Genomic DNA, 22,888 nt, shown 5'->3' on the forward strand with positions numbered 1-22,888 from the left:
TCTTGGCTCACTGCAACTTCCACCTCCCAGGTTCAAGAGATTCTCCTGCCTCAGCCTCCTGAGTTAGCTGGGATTACAGGTGCGTGCCACCACGCCGGGCTAATTTTTGTATTTTTAGTAGAGACAGGGTTTCACCGTGTTGGCCAGGGCTGGTCTCGAACTCCTGACCTCAGATGATCCACCTATTTTGGCCTCCCAAAGTGCTGGAATTATAGGTGTGAGCTACTGTGCCCAGCCTCTGCTATACATATATTTTAAAATCTTATTTATTTTAAAATAGAGATGGGTTTTCGCCATGTTGCCCAGGCTGCTCTCAAACTCCTGGGCTCAAGTGATCTGCCTGCCTCAGCCTCCCAAAGTGCTAGGATTAGAGGCACGAGCCACATGCCCGGCCTACTCTGCTATCTAACATAGAACTTATTCCTTCTATCTATCTATATGTTTGTACCCATTAACCAAACCAACCTCTCTTTATCCCCCCTCCTCACCACATTTGATGAGATTATTCCTCAGGGTCTTCCTTAAAGACCCCAAAATTGTTTGCATGTGAATCAACTTTTCTTCATTAGCCCATTAACTTCTACTCAGGTGGTTTTCAAGTGGTTTCCTTGTGTGTCTCCCCAGAGCCTGCCTACTCTCTTGCTGGTCTAATTGGCCTTCTCTCCACTAATGCTGATGCTCTGTGTAGTACAGTAGTGTTGGAGAGCAGAGAATGCTGATGAGGACACAGCCATGGCAGTCTTAGGTCACTAGGGCCCAGCAAAGCGCCAGTCTTGGGCAGCTCCTTAGTTTCTACACTTCTTCCCTGCAACTCAGAGTTTGCCAGTAACTCAGGAAGAACGTCCGTGACTCTGATCAGAGGAAGGAGTCTGGACCAGTTGTTTTGAGTAGTGGGAGAAGGAGGCTGGGTCTGGGTTGTGTTGCTTAGGAGTCTGCTAAATGACCCAGTGCTTTGAAGGTTTTCATCCCCATCGCCTGAAATTCACAGCGCTGGAGTCATCCTTTTAAGTGAATGCATTCAATGGATAGGCTCAGTAAAGATGAAAAAGTGTCTCCAGAGAGGAACAGCACATGTAAGTGAGGCTATGGGGCAGAAGCAGGTTGATGTCAGAGACTAAAGAGGCAGCTGCGTGCTTGTGGCTGTGTTGAGAAGCACCGTCCAGGTCGAGGGTGGGCTCTAGGGGAGGAAATCCCCACCTTGAAATAGCAGGTCCAGGAGCTGCAAGGAACCCGGCTGGGAGCTGTCCCCGAGTGCTAGTGCTGAACCCACAGAGGGGCTCCCAATGCTGGGAGAGGGAAACAGCACATCCCTCACTCTGGCTCTCACCCTGGTGACACCTTGTTGTCAGATCCAGCTGTTTGCACTGTGCAGGCCACTTTAGAGCCAAGTGTGGGGCCCCCTCGCTTGCCTGCACCCACTGCTGCACACTGAACTGTGTCCACCCCTGGCTCCCTCTGAACAGAGGGCCTGGAAGAGGCATCGATGCTGTCTGTGGAGCAGAGCGCTGCAGAGGCAGTTAACATTTGCAGATTATGGAAAGAGGTGATTTTTCCCTGGCCTGGAAGCTTCCTACAGGGAAGTCAGAAGGGGCAGGGCTGAGGAGGAGGGAGAAGAGAAGGGACCTGGGTTGGGGGAAGCTAAAAAGGTCTTGAGCAACTTGTGAGTGGCACAGCCAGTGGCTGTGGCTGACCATGAGTCAGACCTTCCTCAGCAGAGCAGCTAACAAGGGTCTAGTGGCCCTTGATGCCTGGGTCACCAGAGACCCCAGGATGTAGTGGGAAGAATTCTGGGGAATGGGAAGAATTCTCAAGGAATGAGAAGGCATCTCCTCTGCATTCATGACAGCCCAATGCCACCCGTATCATCTTTCTGTAAGAAAGGCAGATATCTGACGAGTCTCCTTGGGAGGTGGGAATGGAACTCAATTGTTCTGCATCTCAGCCCATGCTGGATTTCTGCTCTCTTGCCTTACCCTGAGCTCTTACTTTCCCAGAGCTCTGCATCCTCTTCTGGTCTCTCCCCTGGGCCCAGCACTGAGCCTGTGGTCAGGACAGTTGCCAACACCTGTCTCAGGGCCAGAGCAGGGACAATGGGGGTGGCTGCACTTGGGAGGCCCTGAAAGTGAGGCCCTGGTAAAAAGTGACAAGATCAGGAAATGCCCTTTCCTTTACTATTGATTGTATTTTACTGCCTTGTTCTTTACTATTCATATGCCCTCAGACATGCACACATAGAGACCCACATGCACACACACGTGAACACCCATTCACATGCATGCACACGTGTGTGTATACATTCATGCAGCCTCTGCATGCACCCGTGCATACACGTGCATATCCACCACATGTGTGCACATACATGCATACTCACCCACTCACATGCACACTCATGGACACATACTCATAGCCTCTGAACCCACACGTGCACACCCACACATGCACACCCACTCACACACCTGAATATGCACACACTCCACATACACACGTGCAAATGCACGCTCCTGCATGTGCAGACATGATGCATCTATACAGACATGCATGCACACTCTCTTGCACACACATGCACATCCACAGCCCACAGGAATCAGTGTTTTTTACCAAGCAAGGCTCCATTTCCTCTCAGGCTCTTGCAGATCTGAAGGAGCTCCAGGGAGAGGTTGCCCCATCTCTGGTTTGCAGCTTGTTAAATGGGTAGGACCAGGACTGTGCTTAGATGCCCTGGCCCGTGGTCCCCTGTGGGGTGAACGAACGATCCTGCTCAGACAGGGCAGAATGGTGTAAACAGCTCAGCGACCTCAGGGGATCTTCTTAGGAAGGTGATTTCTAAATCTGCTACCAAATGCAATTTAAAAACAACTGAAAGAATAAAAATAAAAACCAAACCACCCTCCCCAGGAGAATTCCCCAGTTATGCCTACAAAATTTACAGCATCAGCTATGGTGGGAATACATTCAGGGTGGGGGTTCTTAACCCTGGCTGCAGCAAAACCACCTGAAGCACTTTAGAAACTTACCAGTGTTTGGGCCCCAGTCTAGGCATCTCTGACTTCATTCATCTGGGGCGGGGGCCCAGGTAACAAGTTTAAGCTCCCAGTGATTCTAATGGCCACCAAAGGTTGCGAATTGGAAAAGCTTGAGGCTGTGGCTTTTCTAAGCCCCTCAGCCCAGGACACAGTCTGGGTGGCGGTGGGGCTGGGACATTATAGAATGCATGGCTTCTTCAAAAGGCCTCATCTGTGTCCCTAGTGCAGTCCTGGAGGATGGGATTGGGGCCCCAGGCTCAGAGCTCTAGAAGAGATGTAGAAAGAATGGGAGGATTCATCCTGAGTCCTCCTCTGCACTCTTGAGAACACCCAGGATACCCTTGGTTGCTGGAGTGTGGCCTAGTTGGGGGGTCAGGCCACAGAGGCACCCCGTGGAGGTGGCCCAGATGGTGGGGCCTCTGGCATCCTGCCCAGGGCATCAGGTGGGAACCTGCTGGTCTGAAATGCACTTTGTGCCACGCCCTTTCTTGGAGGTACTTTCTTCCTTCTTCCTTTGTAAAGTGGGGGCATTGCATTGGTCCCCACAGTTGGCGAGGTCAGTGACAGATGTGAGGCCAGGGTGGAGGTGCAGCTGTGAGCTCCCAGGCACATTCCCTGCCGGGTCCTCTCTGATACATAAACGCAGGCCTTTCCTCGCAGCGGAGATGTCAATGCAGCTTGAGATGTGGATGAGCCTCCTAGAGCTGCCGTAACAATGGAGCATGCGCTGCGGGGCTCACACAGCAGGAGTGAACGAACTGAATCCTGGCGCTGGAGCGTGCTGCAGGTCCAAGAGCAAGGTTTTGGCAGGGCTGGGGCCTCCTGAGGCTGTGAGGGAGTCTCTGCCCCAGGCCTCTCTCTGGGCTCCTGGTGGTTTCCTGGTGAGGAACTTGGTGACCCTTGTCCTGCAGCTACATCTCTACAATCATCTCTGCCTTTGCCTGGTGGCCTCCCTGTGAGCGTGTCTGTGTCCAGATGTCCCCTCCCTATAAGGACCTATTGCATTAGGGCCCACCCTAATGCCCTCATGTTAACTCCATTACCTCCGTAAGGACCCCAGCTCCAAATAAGGTCATAGCCTGAAGAATTGGGGGTTAGGACTTCAATATATCAATGTGGGGGGCGGGGGACACATTGTCAACCCATAGTAAGATGGCAACCATTGTAGCCTGGATGGGGCCCTGGGCAGAGTTCCCACCGAGTAACCGTGAGCCCTTCAGGGAGAGGCAGAAGCACGCAGGGCCTCACCTCTCAGCCCTGGGAGCCGTTCTGTGGGAGCAGCACCAGTTTAATTTGAAAACAGGTCAACCGGATGTGAAGGTAATCTGAATTCCGAGTGTCTCGGCTTGGCTTCTGTGACAGAAACATCTCCCTTGGCTGGCGAAATGACCCGCATGGGAGGCGGCGGGACAAAGACGCAGCTTGTACGTTTGTTGTAGTTTATTCACAGATGTTCATGGCAGATGTCCTGGCCACTGACGGAGCAACAAGCCTGGACGGATGAGCCGGCCCTGCTCCGCTCCTCGGGTTTCGGTGTTTCAATTAACCTGCTCACTGGAGTGACATTTGGGGCAATGTGCAGGATCCACATCTGCCTTTGCTGCTGCAAGATGCTTCCAGGGTGAAGGAGTTGGCACGAGGGAGCCATGCGCTCTGTGATGAGATTGCAGTGAGGTGATGTCAGCCAGTCCCCGCCTGTGCCCCGCTGTGCATGGAGGGAAGGAAAAGTCAAACCTGAGCGTCTGCCCAGCCGTTGCATCCTGAGATGGCCTCGTGCATGCACAGGTCCAGGGTGGGCGTTTTAAAGTTAAGCCTTTCCCTTTCTGCTTTCCCAGAATCAGCTGTGCTCATCAATTTTATTTGCATAATTTCAAGCATCATTAATAGTACATGGCATGAGGAAAAATTACTGAGCTCTTCCTCCATCCATGAGTGAAATTGGGTTTAGTAGAAAATTAGTTGACTTAACTGGCAAATGATGAAAGCTTAAGAGGAGAATGTTTAAATAAGGAGGACTAGGAGAGACAACTCCTGGCTGTCAAGCATGCAGCCAGGCTGGAAATCTGCCTCCTGCCTGGGGCCCAGTGCCCAAAGGAAAGGCTGGGGAGGGTTCCCAGAGAATGACGAAGGTGGAGACTCCATCTGCTTCCTCCGGCACAGTCCACGGTGACCAGCTGAGGCAGGTCTTAGGGTTGGAACCCAGAGATCAGATCTGGATATGACTGGCACAGACTGGTCTGAGCTAATGCAAACTGGGCACAGCTGCTGGAAACCAGCTTGAGCTGACCAGAGCCAGGCTGAACTGGGCAGCTCAAACCAGCTCCAGGGCGGAGGATGCTGCCCTTCTCTGAGGGGAGGGGAGAAAAGCACTGGGTTTGGGGCACACGTTGAAACAGAGGTGCCCCATGGAGGCCACTGGGTGATGGGCCCAGGGGAGGTGTGGCATGGAGATGGAGTCTTGGCCGTTGAGAGTTGTTGAACACAGTGTGGATGAAGTTGCCAAGGGATGGGAAAACAGGCTTGAGGGGCACAGACTTGGGAAATATCAACACAGAAAGTCCTCTTACAGGCAAAGGAGACTGAGGAGTAGCCAAGAGCAAGCAAGATGTGGTCATGGGTGCCCATGAGAAGATGCTTCTAGAAGGATGATGTGACCAGCAACACATTGCTCATTGAGAAACCAAGTAAGAAAGAGACTGAAAAATGTCCAAAGAATTTGGTCCCATGGGGCTGAGTGGGGCAGCTCACTCCTGTAATCCCAGCACTTTGGGAGGTCATGGCGGGAGGATTGCTTGATACCAGGAGTTCAAGACGAGCCTTGGCAAGATAGTGAGACCTGGTCTTTACCAAAAACAAAAAAATTAGCTAAGTGCGCCAGTGGTCCCAGCTACTCAGGCGACTGAGGCAGGAGGATCACTTGAGCCTGGGAGGTCGAGGCTACAGTCAGCCATGATCGTGCTACTGCATTCCAGCTTGGGTGACAAAGCAAGACTCTGTCTCAAAAAAAAAAAAAATAAAGAAGAAGAAGAAGGAGGAGGAGGAGGAGGAGGGGAAGAGGAGGGGAGGAGGAGGAGGGGAGGAGGAGGGGAGGAGGGGAGGAGGAGAAGAAGAAGAAGAAGAAAAAGAAGAAGAAGAAGAGGAGGAGGAGGAGGAGGAAATAAAGAAGGAGAGAAGGAAGGAAGGAAAGAGAGAAAGAAAGAGAATTTGGCCACGTAGATGTCATTGCTCACCTTGGAAAGAGCATTGTGGTGCAGTCGTGGGGACAAAGGTTCTAAACCCAGTCGGCTGTGGGAGTGTGGAAGGCGGGATGGGGAGGACACAGTGGTCGTGAGTGTCTGCACTTCTCCCAGGAGTTTGACCAGGAGCCGGAGGAAAAAGAGCACAGGAGTGGGGGTTATAGAATTGCAGGCAGGTGTGTCTGCCTCCTGGGGGTGACCAGTCGAAGGACCACATCCTAGGGGGTGTAGACCACACAAATGTATCCTGTCACAGTCCTGGAGGCTGGAAGTCTGAAATCAAGACTCCCTCTGAAGGTGCTAGGGAATAGTCAGTCCTAGCCTCTCCCCTGTCTTCTGGTAGCCGCAGACATTCCTGGAAGGGTAGACGGTGTTCTCCCTGCGTCCTCATCTCTCCCTCCCTCCATGCATAACTCTGTCCACATTTCTTCTTCCTCTTTTTTTTTGAGACAGAGTCTCATCCTGTCCCCCAGCTGGAGTGCAGTGGTGCAGTCTTGGCTCACTGCAACCTCCAACTGCCAGATACAAGTGATTCTCCTGCCTCAGCCTCCCAAGTAGCTGGGACTACAGGAGTGCGCCACCACGCCCAGCCAATTTTTGTATTTTTAGTAGAGACAGGGTTTCGCCATGTTGACCAGGCTCGTCTCAAACTCCTGACCTCAGGTGATCCACTTGCCTCGGCCTCCCAAAGTGCTGGGATTACAGGCGTGAGCCACTGCACCCGGCCACGTTTCTTCTTTTTGTAAGGACACCAGTCAGATTGGATTAGGGCCCACCCTAATGCCCTCATCTTAACCTGATTACCTCTGCAAAGACCCTTGTTCCAAATAAAGTCACATTCACAGGTACGGGGGTTAGGACGTCACCCTCCTTTAGGGGGGCCACAGTTCAGCCCATGATGGAAGGTGTGCTTGTTTATTTTTCAAGATAAGAGAGTGCAGTCATGTTTAAATGTGGATGTGAAGGAGCCAGAACAGTAGGGAGGTTGTGGACACAGGAGGGAGAGAGTATCGCTGGCAGTGGCTTCAGGGGAGGGTCCCAGGAGGAGGGACAGGGACAGCTCTTCTGCCCTGAGGTGAGAGAAGGAGCAGAGACCAGGGTATGATGTAAATGCAGCAGGACGGGGGGCCCGGGCTGGGGGCTGGGGATCGGGCACTCCCCTCTGATGGTTTCTGTTTTATCTTTGATGCGGGAGGGGAAGGCATTTCCCATGAGCCAGGTGGAGGCAGCGGGAGATGCGAGGAAGTGGACAAGACCGAAAAACAACCCTTGGGCTCCACCAGGGTTTGTAATATGTTACCCCCTAAACAAAAAGGATTTGAACCAGATATGGCAAAATGTTAAGGCTTGACAAGGCTGGGAAATGGAAGCATTGGAACATTATATGATTTTCTATAATTTTCTGGATGCTTGAACTATTTTATAACTTATAAGCACACAGATTAGGAAAAGGGGGAAGAACCGTGTCTTGGCACCTAGACTTGTGAACGGCGGCTCTCTTGCATCACCCTCCCTGTTCCAAGAGGAGGCATGAGAGGCTGACGATTATGTTACACTAAAAATCCCCGGCCCCTCTCCTGTCTCCTTTTTCCTTCCCCTTCCTTCAGTTTCAAGGAGGCATTTTAATCTCCTGGCTGAGTGGGGAGCGAGGGCAGGAGCCATGCATCCCAGCCACACCTGGCAGCCAGACACCCAACCCAAGTTGGCTGGCGGTCAGACTTTTCCCCGGGAAATTCAGACCTGGGTGGGCAGAAGACCTAGATGGCGGGCAAGGGGACAGAGAGGGAGCAGGCGCCGGCATGACGAGTGTGGTGGGATCTCATTCAGTGTAGCCAAATGTCATGGAAGGTTGTGGGCTTCTGCTGCTGGGGCCTGGGGCTGCCCTGGCCCCTGCCCTTCATCCTTCCTTGGGATCCAGGAGCGACCTTCCTCTCAAGGGCCTTGTCTCCCCTTATGCTCCATGTGCTGCACTGGTGTCTCAGGGAGTCTGTTTCTTGCAAGTCAAGGCCCCCGGTCAAGTCTGAACATTGACCAAAAAGCAAGACGGATGGAGGCCGTGCCGTGTCACGTTTCCCAGGTCTGGCCTGGCCTGTGTTGGGGAGGGCTGCAAGGGAAGACTCATGGAAATGATGTCGCTGGCCCTCATGAGAGATCCATGTACCCCGAGTACAGTGGGGAGAACTTGGGGAGATAGATAAGAAATGAGGACGGACCAGGCCTTCAGCTCATACCTGTAACCCCAGCACTTTGGGAGGCTGGGATTATAGGCGGATCCCTTGAGTCTAGGAGTTCAAGACCAACCTGAGCAAGTGAAACCTAATCTCTACAAGAAAAATCTCAAAAGAGAAAGAAATGAGGAGAAGGACTGGCCTCTGGATGCTCCTACAGGAGGCAGGATTCGTCCCTGGGGAGGAGGCATCAGGGCATCTGTGAATCTCAGGGATCGTGGGTTCTCAAGAAGGAATGGGGGGACCAGTGTTCTTCCTCTGCCAAGGACAGACCAAGAGAGTGTCTTGTCAGATGGTGGCTGGAGAGGAGGAAGGTGGCAGTGGACGAGCTTCAGGAACCATCTGTCAGGGAGACTGGAAGGAGCCACCCACGGGAAGGGTAAAACTCAGGGGTTCCTGCCTCTTGGAAACTGGGGCCAGGGCTGGTCTGGGGCCCTTTTTATTCTAGGTGAAGCTGGCAGAAGCACAAGATGGTACGAGTAACCCCCTAGCACTCCTCCTGACTACGGTGTCAGGTTTGAGTCAGCCTAGTTATGCTAAGTCCAACGCCAGGTGGGAGGTTTCACTATGACTCAGTGGCCAATTAAATGCTTTCAAGTCCGGGTTTAGTGCGAGGATTTTGCACACCAACCTTCACTGCAAATATATTCAGCACCCACAGGCCAGTGGCTCGGGATACGAGTGCACTGACTGACAAGCCAGGCGGGTCCGAATGTCCCTCGAAGTCAGTTTCTTTGCTGTGTCTGCAGCCTCTGCAGGGCCGTCTGTGGTCATTTCTCAGCTGCCTCTGGCTTCGCTTTCTTGTTGGGTCTCGGGGCTGCCTTCCCACAGCAGGTGTCGTCTCATCACCCCAGTCCAGCATACATTTATCACTTGAAGGATCAGCAGTTTCACTGTGGGCTGAGTCACTTGTCATAAGTGACTCCATTTGAGATTATTTAGGATCACAAAACACTATCCTATATCACCACCTGCCCCTCAAGTCAGAGTAGCTTTGGTAAAAGGAATGCATTTTCCTGGGAGCCAGACTGCTTTTTCCTCAGCATCTCTAACGTGGAGCCAGGGGCCTTCAACATCCGAATCCAGGATGCAGGGGCTGTGTCTTAGCTTTTGGCCCTCATCTCCCACCGAGACTGCTTGAGTGGGATTGACAGCAGAGTCTTACCCCAAGGCGCCTGCACAGGTTGGTTCTCAGCAAAGGTTGATGGAACTGGATAGCATAGCAAGAGCCCCTGGCACACAGGAATCACCTGAGGAACTAAAAATAATCCCTGACGTCCAGGCCCCAACCCAGAACAAATAGAGGAACCCTCCGGGTGGCCTGGGCACCAGGAGCTAAAGCCTGGATGAGATAACCTGGATTCAGGCTCAGTGTTTACAGGCATTTGTTCTAGAAATCGAGGCCTGTCTGTAAGGAAGAGGACTGGGAACAACCGGAGGGCCGAATTCCTGTTCCTCTTCCTGCAGCCGTGCTGGCAGCCGGGGGATGAGTGTGCGGTTTCCTCCAGCTCTCCTGGGAGCACGGCCTTATTCTTAGCCCTGAGTTTGCTTACTAGGAAAGAACACTGGGGAAGAAAGTGCCAGCTTTGGATGCCAGCCCCACTTTGGGTCTGCAGAGTTGAGGATACGCTGCTCCCTCAGTTTCCCTTTTGGAGGCTCCCCCCGCCAACCGCACACCTTGCAACCCACCTGCCCCCGCACCCATGCTTTGTGGTGGCTTCGGCTATAAGGAGCACCTGTACTGTGCCCCCATCTGCCTTTGGACTCCCTTTTCCTCTGAGCCACAGACCCCGAGGGGCCTGGCAGCTCTCAGCTGTGGCCCTGAACCCTCGAGGGCACAGGGTATGTGCTGGGGATGTTCAAGGGCCTCTGCCTTTTTGGAGATGGGAGCTGAGGGCAGGGCCATCCCAATGGCTCCATAAAGCAACTCTGGGCTGCTTCTGTTGGATACAGGGAGGTCAGTCCATCCTGGGCAGGAAGAAAATGCTGCAGGACTGTGTAATTCTTTCCTCGTTAGTGATCCTAACCCCTGCTTCCTAAAGCAGCTCATTAGATGCCCAGTTCAACCTCTGAGTTTGTTCTTTCTGCCCCCATCTGATCTGTCAGGGACCAGACAGTGACCTGCTCTGGTAATGGGCCATGGTGGGGTCAGGGGCTGCCCATGATGCTTGGGAAACGGGCACTAGTCAGGTTTGGAGGATTTCAGGGCCCTGGGGAGACGGAACGTCCCAGGCTGCCCCGGCTGTGTGTTCCCCTTGAGAGGCACCCAGTGAAGTTGTGGATCCTGCCTGCACTTCAGCCCCTGGAGCCAAAGATCTCTAAGCCCTTTGCAAGGATTCTTTTTAATTAGGTCTCTCCCACACAAGAGAAAGAGAGAGAGAATAGTTTGTTCCACAGTTTGAGCACTACCTGGAGAGATTATTTCTAGCCACAGACCAAAGGCACAGAGAGAAATAAAACCAGAGAATTTTTAGCCTAAAAGAGACCGTGGAGATTCGCCTGACCACGTGTCCCACATGTGGAGGCGGACAACAGAGCGATGCGGTGGCTTGCAGAAGGCTACCCAGCAAACGCCTGCTGGAGCTCCTGGCCAGGGATATTTTTCATTGCCAGAATTCAGCATTTGAATTCCTAGCCGAGGGTTTCTTCTATGAAGTGAAGGTTTATTTTTTTCCTCCCTCATCCCATCTCCCCATCCTCCTCTTTGATCTTTTAGCAAAGAGCACCTGAGCCAGTCCTTCCCTGGATATTTGCTAAACCCCTGTGTTGTTTGTGGCCAGCTGGGAGTCCCAGGCAGGTGGGGAATGTGACAGCTGGAGAAGATGGGGCCTCAGCCCCTCTGGGAGGCAGAGTGCTTGGCATGGGAGCCAGGAGTGTGAATGGATTGACTTAAAAATGATTTTTAAATCGTTCATATTTTTAAGACTGGGTCTCACTCTCTTGCCCAGGCTAGAGTGCGATGGTGTGATCACAGTTTACTGCAGCCTTAACATCCTGGGTTCAAACGATTCTTCCACCTCAGCCTCCTGAGTAGCTGGAATGACAGGCGCACGCCACCATGCCTGGCTAATTTTTTGTATTTTTGGTAGAGATGGGGTTTCACCATGTCGTCCGGGCTGGTCTCAAACTGCTGGACTCAAACGATCCTCCCACCTAGGCCACCTAAAATGCTGGGATTATAGGCATGAGCCACTGTGCTGGGCTGGCTTTTTAAAAAATTGTAGTAAGATGCACATAACATAAAATGTGCTGCCGTACCCACTTCGAAGGGCACAGTTCAGTGGCAAAGCACATTCACATTGTGGTGCAACCGTCGCCACCATCCATCTCCAGATCACTTCCTGCAAAACTGAAACTCCATACCCGTTAAACAGTAATTTCCTATTCCTTCCTCCCCCGAGAGGGCAGCTTTTCCGGGTGGATTAATTTGGGCACAGTGCAGGGGCGAACTCTAACCAGGTGACCTGCAGAAATGCTCCATTTCCCTGGACCACCCTACCCTTACCCCTTTCATCTTGGGATTTAGACTCCTATTCATCTGGCCTGGGGATACTCAGAAGTATATTCTAACCAGCCAGCTTGGCAATTTCACGCAAACTTCCCCGTCCTTCCCAAGCACTGGCTATTGGCAGTGGGCAGATGGTGGGGTACGCAGCAGATGCATTTCATGTTCCTTCTGTCCCTGAGGTCCTCCCTCTGCTCACCCTTATCTGTGGGGGCTGCTGAACCGTCCTCTTGACTCAGCCCTGGACTGAGAGTTCAAGAGAAATGAGGACTTGGCCTTGGAGGTGCAGAAAGATCTGGACAGGAGCGTTTTGCGGATTCAGCAGGATTGATGGAAATGCACAGCCGCGCCTCCCAGGACCCTTTGGCTGAAGGTTGTCGGGGGATGGCGTTTTCAATTCATGTCACTGCTCCAGCCAATCACTTAGCGTAAAATTGCCCGTACAAGTAAACTTAAAAGACAAGTGATAAAACTACAGTCTCCCCGCAGCTGACCTTTCTGCTCTCCAGGGGACAAGGCTCAGGTTTCTTCTGACAAGAGCAATGAGGCCACTGCGGACACCTCCAGGGACGTCCTCCCCTTCCATTGAAAATCCTTGTTTTCCGGGGCTGGGGACATGTGGGCTTCTCCTTAACTCTTCCTGGGAAGGGGATGCTGCTGTCTCAGGGCCGACGGGTCTCCCTCCTCTGCTGTGATGTCCTTTGAGCCACGTGGAGGGCCACTGGGCTCAGGTCCAGACCCGAAGTCCAGTGGCCAAGGCACCTTCGCCCCTGGGCCCCTCACTCACCCACACTCTGTCTCCAGGGAGGCTTTTCTTGGCCAACTGTTAAACATTGAAACCAGTTATTCCTGAGGGTCATCTCATCTACCGCTTTGTTACTGCTTCATGAGTACAGCAGATGTTTCAGTGGGTCAGGTCCTGTCCTTGGTCCTGAGTTTTAAAGATGGCCTGACCCTGCCCTCAAAGGGGCCTCCAGATGGGAAGAGGTGTGTCCCAGGTATGGAGGGAGCATAGTGGGAGGGGTGTCTCAGGTAAGGCTTCCTGGAGGAGGAGGCGATGTTTGAGTTAGGCACGTGGAGGTGAGAAGAGTATTCTAGACCCAGGGAATGGTTTCTGTGAAAGCAGGGCACCGTCGCAGGAGAACCTTGGTAGGATCAGAGGGGAGGGTTTGGCCGGGTCCACCTTGAAATTTCTGCGGCCCCTGGCCTTACGTGTGACAGAGACAGGAAGTGTCCGCTCTCACTTATCTTAGTTGGATGCTGGTGACAGCTACTGTCTCATTGTAGATTCCTTCTCCCCCATCCGTTAATATTCCTCCCTTTTTTTCTGGTTTAGTCAAGACTTTGACTTCACACTGAGCGGGGTGTGCATGGGGGAAGCAATTGCTCAGGAGGTGCCCCTGCTCCTGCCCGGCTCTGGACCTGGGTGCGAAGGTTTAGGGCTGATGCTTCGTGGGGTGAGGACTGACTGCCCAAGTGGGTCCTGCATAAGGTGGGGCTCAGTGGGGGTCCACCTTCTGCCCACTCCCTTGCTCCCTCCATGCACACTCAGTGGGCCTGTGCTGGAGACGCTGCTGCAGACCCTGGGGGGCACAGGGTGTGGTGCAGGGGCTGCAGCTGTTGCTTCCACAGGGGTTAGGTGGGGAAGCATCCTCGAAGTCCTGGCTCAGAGGCAGTGGGTAGCCTCAGAAAGGGTCGGGACCCTGGGGAGATGTGACCAAGTTTCCACTGTAGAAAGACTCTGATCCCAGCTCTGCTCCTTCCTGGCTGTGTATCCTTGGGTAAGTTACTCAGACTCTCTGTTTCCTAATCTGTAAAGATGGGAACAGGATGAGAATGGGTCTGATCTGGTAGGGTAGTTGCTAAGATGAAAGGAGTTGATGCATCAGTAAGTTGAAAGCACATAGAATGATGCCTGTGTCCAAAATGTTAGCCTTGAAGATGGTGAGGGTGATGGACTCCCCTTAGAACCACAGCGTGGCGGTCTCCCAGGAGAGGGCTGTGAAGTGCTACAACCCCTCTGTCCTCTCAGTGGCCCTGGTGTCTGGGACTAGGGTCAGGGGTGTGGTCCGTGATGGGGCAACAAAAGGAAGCTCCCAGGACAGAGAGATAACATGTTGCCTGGAAACCAACCAGAGATCTGTAGGGAAGCCAGTCATGTTCCTGGTGCAGGTAGCAGCTCCTAGACCCACCTACGGTTTGTATTTTCAGGATTGTCTTAATTTTACGAGACCCAGATTCCATGTGGGAGGAGTAGCCACCCCCTTCCTGGTTTCTGCAAGGAAGGGGATAGAGGGAGCATCTTTGTGTCCTTTTGTGTGTGGTTCTCAACTGGGTTGGGGAGGTGAGGAAGAGGGGACTTCTGGAGCCCCAGGGCAAAAAAAATGAAGCTTCTTTCTGGGGCATCAGTTTTACTGGAGGAGTTTTGGGAGTGAGAAAGTCCATGCTTCACAGAAAACAACGGGGGCATCTTGCAGAGTGAATGCAGAATTTGTTCCACACTTAAACGTACCACCAAATATTTCATGAACTCTCCAGGTTGTGGGAGCTGCTGCCTGTGATGGCTCCAGACCCCGGGGGCCTGTGCTCCCTCTCCTTTGCTTTCTGGGTATTTCAACCAAAAAGCTGAAGAGGCAGGCACTGCCTTAGAAGCCCTGGATCAGAGAATCCCGTGTGGCAGGCGGTCTGGGTTGGAAAGAGGGGAAGACAGGAAGGATTGGAGGGATGGGGGAGGAGCCCTTGGCCATTTTCAAGCTTATAGACAAGAAATGAGGAGGAAACGGTTATTAGGTTTTCACATTCCCCTCTCACACTTAGCAGCAAAGGTTCTGACATGGCGGGGAAGCCAGTGTGGGGACAGCTCAAGAGGTTGGTGGGGGTACCAGCGGGAGGTGGGGGGCAAGGCCCAGAGAAAGCACCTTCCCTCTTGCTGCCCTTCTCTGCAGGGTAAGGCTGACCTCTGATGGCTTAGTCCCTCTGCTGGCAGCCTCTCCCCACCTCTTTCCATCACAGCGCTGTTGGCAGGTGACCAGAAACATCATTGACACGGCGCCACTTTGGACAGTGTGCTAACGGATGGTGTGCACAATCCCCTCCCCGAGCTTCTGAGCATGCGCAAAGCGAGCATGCACCTTTCGGGCCGGTACTTTTCCACCTGGCCTGAATGGTTTCAAGGAGCCCAGACACAGCCCAGGAAACTGATCAATCCTGGCCCCTTGCCGTTAATGAGCAGGTGACCTTGTCAAAGCTCATCACCTCCCCAGCCTGACTCTGCTTATCACGTGGGTCCCTGAAGGACCTCCCTAGTAGGAGGTGTCCTGGGTCTCTTGCAGAGCTGGCACCTGAGCCCCAAAGCCTGGGGAGGTGAGCATCCCCGGGAGATGGGGCCCAATGGCCTGGCTGCTTCCCAATCTGGGCTGGGAGCAAAGGACAGTCACATCCAGCTCCATGAGGTGATGCGTCCACCAAGAGCTGTTGAGAGAGGAAGATGAAGACAGAGCACGTGGCCTTCTCTGCTTGGGCAACCCCCCTGCCCATCCCTCCATCAATGGGCCCCTCCTCAGGACACCTCCACTGTGCCTCAGCACATGCTGTTCAGATCTCCACTCCAGCACCCCTAGGCATACACACCTCACATGGCTCGTGCTCCTGGGGCTGGGGCCACATCCCACGTGTCTCTGAGTTCATGATGTGGGCACAGGGCCTGGCACCCCACGTGCACTCAAGAAACATTTGTTAAAGAGAATTATCTTGAGGTGGGGAGCGGGTGTTTGGGGAAGCAGGTGCCTGACCGGGTTCTGCATGCATTCTGAGCTCCTGGGCGTCCTCCTCTGGTGGAGTGGGGAAGGGAATGTGGAAGGGCCGTCTCTGCGGAGGACGGCGCATCCCACCTGACTCGGGCTCAGCATAGACTTAACTGAATGAACAAGTGACCAGATGCCTCATCATTCCCTGCAGGGGAGACACCGAGGCTGTGGAGTTGGAATAAGCAGGGGCTCCTGGAGGGAGGAGCTGGTTTGTACGGATGCTGGCAGGGGGGTTGTGGGCAGAGGAGTTTAAAATGGCAGCTGTGGCTGCCGGGACAGGGGGCTTTGAACCCTTCCCTAGGGAGGTGGACTGAGTAGATGTGGGGATTCTAGAGGAGGCCATGGGGCGTGGTCATGTCCTTCCATGTCCTCCTGTCCATGCTCCTGGAGCCGGGGACCTGGGGGGGCCAGCAGGAGGAGATGACCCAGCAGCTCCAGCCAGATGGCAGAGGGGCACCACCCCTTCTCTGACCAAGCTGCGTCTTCCAGGTCACCAGAGGCAACCTTGTCCCAGATGAAAACCTGTGTGTAAATGACCCGGCAGGTCAGGGCAGGCAGGTCCCGTGCGGTGCCCGGAGTGGGAAACAGGTGACCAGTGGCCTGCAGGAGCTTGTGGCCTCAGCCAGCCCTGGGCGCCAGGAGCTCGGTCAGTCCTGCAAGACTGCACTCTTCTGAGGCAGGAGGTTTGGGGCCCTCATCCAGACACATAACTGAGCTTGAGGACTGCAGCCAGCATCCATGGGATTTGTGAAAGTTAGAGAAAGGCTCCCTCTCTGGGTAGCCACAGCCCTGCAGGAGCACATTTGTGGCAATGACAAAAAGTGCCCCTTCTTCCCGGCAGGTAGCCCAGGCTGGGTGCACAGGAGCCCACACTGACCTCAGTCCCACCTGCCCCTCGCTGGATTGCCCTGTGCAGTGAAACACCTACGTTCCCGTACAGGGCCATCCTGCTCACTTCCTTTCTGAGAGTGTGCTAAGCTCTCTGCACTTTTACAGTTCATCCTGGGCTCTAAGGAACTGGGGCAGCTGGTTGGGCAGGTGGGTTTCTTGGGGCCCAGACTCTGAAGGGCTCTTCTCTCAGTAACTTAGGGGTGCCGCCAGGCCGGGGGAGCTGCCCACTCACCATGCCCCTGCCCTTCGACCTCATCTACACCGACTACCACGGCCTGCAGCAGATGAAGCAGCACATGGGACTCTCCTTCAAGAAGTACCGGTGAGAGGGCGGCCAGAGGGTGGGCACGTGACCTGCATGCCAGGGGAGAAAGCTCCTCCTTCACACCCTGCCCCCATGTCCCCACTTGGCCAGCTGGGCCCAAGTGGGAGAACATACTGTCCTGCATCCTGCCCTCCGCCCTCCCCTCCCCTTCTCTCCCCTCCTCCCCTCCCCTTCCCCCCTCTCTTCCCCCATCTCCCCTCCCCATCTCCCCTTACCCGTCCCCTTCCCCTCCCCCCCATCTCCCCCCTCCCCTCCCCTTCCCCCATTCCCCTTCCTCCATTCCACTCTCCCCCATTCCCCCTCCCCCTTCCCACCCTTCCCCTTCCCCCATTCCACCCTCCCCTCCCCTTCCTCCATTCCACCCTCCTCTCCCCTTCCCCATGCCTTGGCCCCCCTTCTCTCCCCACCCCCTCCCTTCCCTTCCCCCATTCCACTCTCCTCCCATTCCTCCTCCCCCTTCCCCTTCCCTCCTCTCCCTTTCCCCCATTGCCCCCTCCCCTTCTCTCCCTTTCCCTCCCCTCCCCTCCCCTGCCACTTCATAACTGCCTCCCGGCTAACACAATGATAATTAATAAACCACTCAGGGAGTTGCTCCATCACCCCTCTGCTGCTTTGAGGCCGGGGGCAGGGGACCAGGGTAATCTACATGGAGTGGGGCTGAGGAATTGGAGAGAGAGGTACAAGGGAACGGGACAGTAACCAGGGCTGTGACCCTGCTGTGGGGACCTTGGGGTGGGGAGAGTTGCTCAGCACTCCCCTCTCTTCCTCCACCCCACCCTCTCTGTCTGGAGGAAGGCCAAGGCCATCGCTCCCTGTCTCACTGCAGCCAGCGGGATGTGGGGCTTAATTTAGCACAGAGAGCCCTGCTATTTATTACGTGTGCTCCAGTCCCATTGACGATCCCACATGATTTTATTAGGGAAAAAAGTGACAGGCAGTGTTATTGCTTTTATTATTAATGCGCGTTCTCTATGCACTCGGCGCTCTCTCCTCCCACCCCAGGCTCCTTCCCTGGGGGAAAAGTGCTGACCTCAGCACTCTGCAGACAATTCTGGGTCACCAGGAAGGACGCTGGGGTGAGGAGCTCCTTGCAGGGCCTCTGAGTCTTGGTGCTTTTCTTCAGGTGCCCCTTCCAGGGGGTAGGGTGGGCAGAGCGTGTGGCTCTGGGGCTGTGGCCCATTGAGAGTGGCCTTGGAGTTTGTCTGGCCCTGCGGTTGGCGGATCTATAGGGACAAGGCCCCTCTGTTTTGAACTTAGGCTTCCACTGCTGGAGGCAGCAGAGGGAGAAGAGCCCTGTGGAGCAGAGCCTCTGCCCAGCTGCAGGGTCCACCCCGGCTGGGACCAGCCTTGCAGAGGAGGCTCAGAAGTACTGCCACCCAAAGACAGCCCATGGGCAGTGCCTGGGACCCTGCCTGTTGCATCCTGGCCCTATAGACCGGGCACATCCAGGGGTGTCAGGCTCCTGAGCAGAGGGGCTATGGACTCCCGACCCAGGCAGGTGCAAATTGTATAGAGGATGCGGTGGACAACAGAGAGGGACCCTCTCTCCAAACAGTGCCTCCCTTCTGGGTGGCAGTAATGGCTACAGTTCCTGAGTGCTAACCACGGACCATGGGCCAGGAGCTTCCTTACAATCCTGAGACAGTTGGGCTGTTGTTTTTCCCACTTGACAGATGAGGCAGCACAGAGAAGTGAAGGCACTTGCCTGTGGTCACACAGCGAGGCAGTGTCCTAGTCCAAGTGCTAACACACACTGTGCTACTCTGACCCCACCACTGGCCAGTGACAGTGCTTGTGGCTGGGGCAACTCCAGCCCAGGGATACGCAGGGAGATTACTGACCCTGGTTCCCGGTCCCTGGGGGAGCAGGTGCCGAATCAGGGTCATCGATACCTTCGGGACGGAACCTGCATACAACCACGAGGAGTACGCCACGCTGCATGGCTACCGGACCAACTGGGGCTACTGGAACCTCAACCCCAAGCAGTTCATGACCATGTTTCGTGAGTGCCCCACAGGGCGGGGGTGGGGTCAGGGTCAGGAGGTCCTCCTGGTGGTTCTCAGAGGTGGCACGAGAGGCGGCCAGGGTCTCACTCCTCCCTCTCTTTCCTTCTCCAGCCAGTGGGGTGGTGGGACCCAGCAAGCATCACGTTCTCCTTCTCCGTGAGTGTATGAACCAGGAAGGAAGCCTCTGGTGCTATTTGGGGAGCAGGAAGCATGGAGGGGATGTCCAGGGCGGGGTGACCTCCCTGACTCCAGCAGACATATCCTTCACCCTCCAGGAGGGCGGTTGGGCACACAGTTCCAGAACACAGGGGACTCCGTGGCCTTCCAGAAAGAGAGGCATTCCAGAGTAGGTTGGAGAACTTCCCTGGGTGGAAAGGAGCAGGCAGGCAGAGGGAACAGATGCAGTAAAGAGGGATGCGGGAAGAACTGGAAGGTTCCAGAAATGCAGGAGTGGACTTGTCTGCCAGGGCTCCAGGCAAGGAACGTGAGTGGAGCTGGGCTTCAGCTATTTGTTTGTTTGTTTTTTGAGACAGGATCTCGCTCTATTGCCCAGGTTGGAGTGCAGTAGTGTGATCTCCTCGGCTCACTGCAGCCTCAACCTCCTGGGCTCAAGTGATCCTCCAGCCTCAGCCTCCCAAGTAGCTGGTATTACAGGCATCCGCCACCACTCCCAGCTAATTTTTATATTTTTTGTAGAGAAAGGGTTTCAGCAGGTTGCCCGGGCTGGTCTTGAATTCCTGGGCTCAAGCGATCCGCCCACATAGGCCTCCCAAACTGCTGGGATTACAGGCACAAGCCACCGTGCCCGGGTTTCAGCTGTTTTTAATGATACTCTAAAATGTATATACACACACTGACCTATCCTGTTAAATGCAGCTCACTGAAAACAATTTCACCTTTTCTTGACAACTCAGGGTCAGTTCTCTGCCTCCCAGGTGCATGGGCCTGCCCTTCTGGACGGCAGAGGCGTGGAGCTGTGTCCCCTCCTCGTGTCTGCTTCACGCTGCGCTCTTCCACCTTATTGGGAGGCTCTTGGCTGTCACTTTTAATTGTTGTCAGTACATCTGCCTCCAGCGGCATCTTGCGTGTGGCTCTTTGAAGGCTCTGGGCCAGAAAGCTAGATAAGCACCCTTGTTAGGATTGCATCTATTAAATTAAGAGCAACGTAGACTCTGAGCGGAGTCCTGAGGGACTTGCTTGTGAGTAAAGTATATGATTTGTATTTAGCCTGTCAAATTCATGGCATTTCTTGTGGGTGCTTGGACTATTCTTTTTTTTTTTTCTGATTCTCTAGACTCGAGGCTGTACTGGGGCAGATGTGATTTTTGAATAAATAAGTAATGGCATCATTGAATCCCAGAGGGTTGGGAAAGTGGGAAGGTTCCTGGGGCCCATGCAGTCCAGATGAGAAAACTGAGGCCCAAAGAGGTAGAGCATGCAGCCTGAGGTCACACAGCTCAGGCGGGACCAGACTCCTTCTGCAGGGCCCATTTCAAGGTTGCGTGAGACTTCTCACTGTCCTCCCAGCAGAAAAGTGCTTGGGGTAGAGCAAGCACAGGGAGCAGATTTCTGGAGGGAAAGGAAATGGGGAGTGGAAATAGAGGTGGGAGGAAATGGTGTTGCTCTGGGCTGTGGAAGAGGAAAAGCTATGGAGATGAGAGGCTTGGGTGATTAGATCACTTAGAAGGGAAGCAGTCAGGCCGGGCGCAGTGGCTCACACCTGTAATCCCAGCACTTTGGGAGACTGAGGTGGGCAGATCATGAGGTCAGAAGTTCGAGACCAGCCTGGCCAACATGGTGAAACCCCGTCTCTACTAAAAATACAAAAATTAGCTGGGCGAGGTGGTGGGTGCCTGTAATTTCAGCTACTTGGGAGGCTGAGGCAGGAGAATCGCTTGAACCCGGGAGATGGAGGTTGCAGTGAGCTGAGATGGCGCCACTGCACTCCAGCCTGGGCAACAGAGCAAGATTCTGTCTCAGGGAAAAAAAGAAAAAAAGAGAGAGAAAAAGAAAAAAAAGAAGGGAAGCAGTCAGATTGGAGGCTGGTAAGAGGAGCATGGAGGATCAGGGCACCAAGGAGTGGGGTCTTTTAGCCAAGGTTCCTGAGTTCACGTTGGAGGACCACTGAAGGTTCTTCAGCTAGAGAATGTCATGAAGAAACTTTTTTTTTTTTTTTTTTTTTTTTTGAGACAGAGTCTCACTCTGTCCCCCAGGCTGGAGGGCAGTGGCATGATCTTGGCTCACTGCAACCTCCGCCTCCCGGGTTCAAGCGATTCTCCTGCCTCAGCCTCCCAAGTAGCTGGGACTACAGGTGCCCGCCACCTCACCTGGCTAATTTTTTGTATTTTTAGTAGAGATGGGGTTTCACTGTGTTACCTCAATTTCGTGACCTCATGATCTGCCCGCCTTGGACTCCCAAAGTGCTGGGATTACAGGCGTGAGCCATCGCACCCGGCCTTTTTTCTTTCTTTCTTTCTGAGACAGAGTCTTACTCTGTCACTCAGGTTGGAGTGCAGTGGTGCGATCTCGGCTCCCTGCAACTTCCGCCTCCCGGGTTCAAGAGATTCTTGTGCATAGCCTTTGGAGTAGCTGAGACCACAGGCACACGCCACCTTGTCTGGCTAATTTTTGTATTTTTAGTAGAGAGAGGGTTTTACCTTATTGCCCAGGCTAGTCTGGAACTCCTGAGCTCAGGTGATCCACCTGCCTCAGTCTCCCAAACTGCTGGGATTACAGGCGTGAGCCACTGTGTCTAGCTGGAGAAACATCTTTATTGAGGCATATTATCCTGTCGGACTGCAGGTGGCCAAAGACGATGGAACAGGTAGGAGGGGGAAGCAGAAATGGGTTAAGAGGCTTCTGCAATATCCTGCAGTGAGAAAATGAGGACTTGTCCCAGGGTGGAGCCCACTGGATGTGGATTTCCAGACCTGGCAAACTCCTACTCATCCTTCAAAACCTCAAGTCAAATGTCTCCTCTTTTTACCATCACTTTCACTGATCCCCTCATCTACTCCAGGCAGAATGTATTGCCTCTTTACCTCTATTTTTATAATTCTTAAACTTAACTCTGTTAAAGCATATATTGAAGTATGTTAGAGTTATTTGCTTATACATTGCTTTTCCCTGATAGATCATGAACCACTCAAAAAGGGGCCACTAATTGGTTTATCTTAATCTCTCTGGAGCCAACCTAGGTCCTCAGAGAACATTAATTGATTGAATAAATCGAAGAAAGTGGGGACAAAAGGGAAGAGGGAGGCTGGCCAGTTTTAATGGCTCAGAGTCCAGGAAGGAAATCAGGAGCAGGCCTTTTCCCATCTAGCTGACTGATTTCCCCAGAGAGCTAACTGGGGGAGCTGCTGTCTCTCCTGGACTTACCCTTGCTCTGCCCCCAGGAGCTCTTGGCTTAATGGTCCCTGTTATTTTAATTGGTTGCAATACTTCCCTGTTCCCCTCCGACTGGCTTAGCTAACCGTGTTCTAAATGTGTCCCTTCTGGTGGAGTTGGTGGAATGAAGGCAGTTTAGTGCAGGATTCTTCAGCTTTAGAGAGTGGTGGAAACGGGAGAGAGGGCTGGGTGGCAGCTTTGGAGGAGCCAGAGGGGAGGGGGAAGATGAGTGCTGGACAGGTAAACAGGGTCGGGCAGGGGCTGCTTTGCCTGGCGTGGACAGAGCCTCCTCAGACGGAGAGCTGTCCTGACCCTGACCACCCACAGAAAGAACTCCAGGCCTCCAGGGCTCCTCCTGATCCTCCTGAAGCTCTAGAGGAGAGATTGGTTGGTTCTGTAGTTGGATTTTTAGGCCCAAGAATCTGTGAGCTTTGGGGGCACTTACACAGGAAACCATCATCTCTTCTAAGCTGTACCA

At 53.7% G+C, this 22,888-nt stretch overlaps 1 protein-coding gene across 2 annotated transcripts in view; it reads left to right on the forward strand.

Annotated features, from left to right (window-relative positions):
• The window catches only part of MGAT5B (alpha-1,6-mannosylglycoprotein 6-beta-N-acetylglucosaminyltransferase B), an 82,916-nt gene that overhangs the window by 39,756 nt on the left and 20,272 nt on the right, over nt 1-22,888 (forward strand). For both annotated transcript variants that reach the window (XM_010387500.2, XM_010387498.2), the window contains 2 exons: nt 16,880-17,011; nt 18,883-19,016. In XM_010387500.2, the coding sequence (XP_010385802.2) occupies nt 16,880-17,011; nt 18,883-19,016 (266 nt within the window). The remainder of the gene's footprint in view (nt 1-16,879; nt 17,012-18,882; nt 19,017-22,888) is intronic.

Source organism: Rhinopithecus roxellana, chromosome 19, assembly GCF_007565055.1.
Source record: "Rhinopithecus roxellana isolate Shanxi Qingling chromosome 19, ASM756505v1, whole genome shotgun sequence".
NCBI classification, from domain to species: Eukaryota; Metazoa; Chordata; class Mammalia; order Primates; family Cercopithecidae; genus Rhinopithecus; species Rhinopithecus roxellana.